Source organism: Gopherus evgoodei, unplaced genomic scaffold, assembly GCF_007399415.2.
Source record: "Gopherus evgoodei ecotype Sinaloan lineage unplaced genomic scaffold, rGopEvg1_v1.p scaffold_64_arrow_ctg1, whole genome shotgun sequence".
NCBI classification, from domain to species: domain Eukaryota; kingdom Metazoa; phylum Chordata; order Testudines; family Testudinidae; genus Gopherus; species Gopherus evgoodei.
The window spans coordinates 55,604-60,510 of NW_022060085.1; the positions used below are offsets into that span (position 1 = coordinate 55,604).

Below are 4,907 nucleotides of genomic sequence, written 5' to 3' on the forward strand. Positions count from 1 at the left end.
TGTTGTTCAACAGTCGATGCTAATGGACTGGAAAGTATTTCATCTCCTAATGTGAGCTTCTTTCCAAATGCAGAACAAAACTGTCTCTTGAACACATCTACCTTTTCTCCAATATAGACAAGTTTCTTTTCTCCCTGTAGGAATCATCCTAAAGGTTTTCAAGGGTTTCTTTTGTACATCATATACTTAATAACCTCCTTTTTCTGATCCTTAGCTCCACCAATCATCGATATTTCCATGATATTTTAATGCCCCTCATTAATTTTCATAACTTCCAATTTGTATTGTTTCCTATCTATTTTCCCTTTTCCCCTTTTGTTATATATTACTCCCCCTGCCTAATTTCTGCCTTCTATTTAATAAACTCCCAATTTTCATTCACATTTTCTTGTCTACATTTTTCCTCTCAATCAATTCTGCTGATAATTTGCCTTAGTTATCTGGAATTAGCCCTTGTGAAGCACAAAGTGTTTATAGATATTACCAGCAAGGAACTTTCTTTCTTTGTCCATTTCAATGTAATCATTTCAATTCTTTATTTTCCTCTCCTCTATCATATCTTCCTTCTTTGACTCTTTCCTAAACAGTTCTTGACCTTTCAGTCTGTCCACAAAGGACAGGCTACACCATTCCAATAGCCTGTCTCAGAAACCCCTTTTTATCAGCTGCATCCTTTATGGACACTGGGTGACCAAAACGCAACTTGTGTGCAGAGTAGGTTATTGTCCATCCTATTCCTTATGTATCCCAAGATTGTCTTTGTTTTGGCCACTGTTGCAAAGGAGCATGTGTTTCCATGGAACTGCTCGAAATGACACTGTGATCTTTTCCCTGAGGTCTATTCTTGTTGGGGTGTTTCCCCCTGCACATGTCTTGCCAAAGGTTTGCATTTTAACTACGCTCTGATTTTGAGGTACTGGGTGAATGTGGAACTCCCTACAGCATGCACTTTCTAGCCTGGCTTTCATTGCAGTAAGGAACAATAATGCTGTCATAAACAGACAGTCCAGAGTTAATTCCTCTTTTACCTGTAAAGGGTTAAGAAGTTCACTTAGCCTAGCTGACACCTGGCCAGAGGAACCAATGGGGGGACAAGATGTTTTCAAAGAGGGAGGAGGGAAATCAGTCTTTGTCTATTCAGAAAAGTTTGTGCAGAAGTAGAGGATCCAGGAATCAGCCATCAAACATTTCTTAAAAGTCGTACATGTTTAAAAAAGGTCTGTATTAAATAATGTTTATTTTCTTTTGTGACTTCATTTTGTATAGAGGGGGAATCAAATTGGGTTTCTTTGTGTAACTAAGGTTTTGCCTAGAGGGACATCTTCTGTGTTTTGAATCTGTTGTCTGTGAGAGTAGCTTGCTTGCTAATCTCACAGACGTTTTCCTTTCATCCTTCTTCTTTAACTAAAAGTCTTCTTTTAAGAACCTGATTGATTTTTCCTTGTTTTAACATCCAAGGGGGTTTTTGATCTTGGCTCACCAGGAACTGGTGGGAGGTGAATCAGTCTCAGTCCTGCCACGAAAAGGGGGATAAAGACTGGGGAAATATTTTGGGGAGAATACAGAGTTTCCAAATGACTCTCCCATAAATGTTTGTTTAAACTATTTGATGGCGGTAGCTGCTAGATCTAAACTGTTAAGTAAGCTTAGGGGTTATCTCATGCAGGTCCCCACATCTGTACCCTAAAGTTCAGAGTAGGGGGTGACAGCTTGGCAAATGTATAACCAGTATCCACACTCATTTTATTCCTGCGGGTACCTATTAATGTTTCCCACATCACAACACATTATTGACACATGGAGCAGCATAAAATATGGAATTGGCATTAGAGGGTCATTTCTTCATAATTCATTTTTCTCAATAATTAAAATGTCATTTTTCTGTGTGAAGAGTGACCAATCAGCTTCACCCACGAGAACAGCCTCCAATAGTGCATGTAGTGTCTTATATTAATATTGTCTTTCCACCCAGGCATTTGTATTGTGACCATCAGCCTAAAGCCTGGGCACATACAAGAAGTCCGGAGAACATACGGCACATGCAGGAGAGACCGTTCTGCCTCAGAGTTGGACACCTTCTCCCCTACTCCATGTCAGATTCCAACACAACCGATTTCACCAACCCCTCCACCTTCATCCTGCTGGGCATTCCTGGCCTGGAGGCGGCCCACGTCTGGATCTCCATCCCCTTCTGCACCATGTACGTCATAGCCATCTTGGGGAACTTCACCATCCTGTTCATTGTGAAGATGGATCTGAGCCTCCATGGCCCCATGTACTATTTCCTCTGCTTGCTGGCTGTCACCGACCTGGTCGTGTCTACGTCCATCCTGCCCAAAATGCTGAGCATCTTCTGGTTCAGTGCTAGGGAGATCAGTTTCAGTGCCTGCCTCACCCAGCTGTATGTCTTTCACTCCTTCTCAGTGATAGAGTCAGGAATCTTCGTGGCCATGGCTTTTGATCGCTATGTGGCCATTTGTGATCCCCTGAGACATGCAACCACACTGACAAACCCTGTGGTGGCTAAGATCAGCCTGGCCGTGGTGCTGCGTGGCAGCTTGCTCGTATTACCCTACCCCTTCCTGTTGAAGCGGTGGCCATATTGCAGAACCAACATCATCCCTCAGCCATACTGTGCCCACATGGCCGTACTGAAGCTGGCCTGTGCCGACATCCGCGTCAGCAGTTACTATGGCCTCTTTGTACTATTCTGTGTGATGGGTCTAGATGTCATTTTTATTATTTTGTCCTATACTCAGATCCTCAGGGCCATCTTCTCCCTCCCCACAAAGGATGCTCGTCTCAAGACTTTGGGCACCTGTAGCTCCCACCTATGTTCCATCTTAGTGTTTTACATCCCAGGTCTATTCTTCTCTCTCTCTTACCGGTTTCAACAGAATGTGCCCCTTCATTTCCATGTTCTCATTGTCAATGTGTACTACCTGATGCCCTCCATGCTGAATCCCATCATCTACGGGGTGAGGACCAAACAGATCCGGGGCAGGGTGCTCCGGCTCTTTACTCATAAAGGGACTTAAAGTTTTATCCTGACACTCTGACTGAGTCTGTGCAGAGATGGCTGATGACATGGTGCTGTACCCTTTTTCTGAATCACTTACTGGGCAGTCAGAGAGACATTAAACCCTGTCCTGACCTTACTGTGTATTGTCAGCTTTGGAATCAGTCTGGGTACAGTTCATTAACACATAGGGTTTCCACCTTTCAATATTTGGTAACTGAATTCTTGAGTCTCCTGCACCGTCTCTTACTATTCCCTCAAGGCTCTGCCCCAAATTTCTGCTCACTTAAGAACATAAGAACAGCTACACTGGGTCAGACCAAAGGTCCATCCAGCCCAGTATCCTGTCTTCCCACAGTAGCCAATGCCAGGTGCCCCAGACGGAGCGAACCTAACAAGTAATGATCAAGTGATCTCTCTCCTGCCATACATCTCCATTATCTGACAAACAGAGGCTAGGGACATCTTTCCTTATGCATCCTGGCTAACAGACATTAATGGACTTAACCACCAGGAGTTTATCCAGTTCTCTTTTAAATTTTGTTCTAGTTCTAGCCTTCACAGTATCCTCTGGCAAGGAGTTCCACAAGCTGACTGTGCGCTGTGTGAAGAAGAATTTCCTTTTATTTGTTTTAAACCTGCTGCCCATTAATTTCATTTGGTGGCCCCTAGTTTGTATATTATGGGAACAAGTAAATAACTTTTTCTTATTCAGTTTCTCCACACCACTCATGATTTTATATACCTCTTTTCTTTAATCCTCTGAACATTTTCTAATGCCAGTATATCTTTTTTGAGATGAGAAGACCACAGTGTTCACAATGTTGACGTACCATGGATTTGTATAAGGGCAATAAGATGTTCTCCGTCTTATTCTCTATCCCTTTTTTAATATTTGGGGTTATTTTTTCCAACGTGCATCACTTTACACATCGGAAAAAACTTCTCTGTTTCCCTTCCTCCATCACTCACTGGATCAGCTCGGACTCCCCTCCCCACCAACTGGGCTCACTCTGCCGTAGGGCTGGGAAGGAACTTGGAGTGCAGTGGGGACCCAGCTCTGGGGCCCACAGGCCACTCAGCAGCAGAGAGGGAAGCCAGGAAGCCCCACACAAATAGCTGAGGCTTGAGAGCAGAGCTGTGAGGCAGGCAGGTAAGGCTGTGCACAGTGCAGTTTGTGAGCCCTGACCCTCGCCTACCAATTCCTGAGGGCAGAGACCTTTGTCTGCCTTACTTCTTTAGCTTTCAGCTCCTCTTTGTCCCTCCCTTCTGGGGGCCTATATCAGACAGGATTCCTGCACTGGGTGTGGGCCGGGAGCTCTTTGTTATCCGAACTTTGGTGCACAAATGAGTCTTTAAAATGTATTGTTCTAAAAAATCAAAGCAGCGCAGACTGCCTGAGTCCATATCAGGTGATAGCTAAAGTTTGCCACTTTTGCCCTCTTTTTCGCTTGTTAAGGATAGAGAAGTGTTGCAGCCGCATAAGCAATGTAGTTGTCTAAACAATATCTTCTGTGTGAAGTAATGGTACCTCTCCTCTCCCTTCTCTTCCCCAGCTACCAAGGCCGGTGCAAGGACATTTTGCGCCCTAGGAGAAACTTCCATCTTGCACTCCCCCCCCCAAAAAAAGAAAAATCACATACATTATACACAATACACTGTCAAGAAATTGTGCCCCAGACCTTTTTTTTTTATCTGCCATGAGGCTGCATCAACTGTAAACGAAAAAAAATGAAATTTTATTCCTATCAGTCCTTTTTCTTGTTCACTATTAAAAGTAAAGGATAGAGAATGCATGTCACTTACTATAATTAACTATTTGAATTTCATCAACTGTTTGACGTAAATATTGATTAAGAGATCAAGATGACTTTCCCTTAAAATTAAG

The 4,907-nt window shown here is 43.4% G+C and overlaps 1 protein-coding gene across 1 annotated transcript; it reads left to right on the plus strand.

Annotated features, from left to right (window-relative positions):
- Positions 1-2,090: 2,090 nt before the first annotated feature.
- On the plus strand, positions 2,091-3,038 carry LOC115643612 (olfactory receptor 52R1-like). The gene has a single exon (XM_030547621.1). It carries the CDS (start codon positions 2,091-2,093, stop codon positions 3,036-3,038), a length of 948 nt encoding a protein of 315 aa, XP_030403481.1.
- Positions 3,039-4,907: the final 1,869 nt, after the last annotated feature.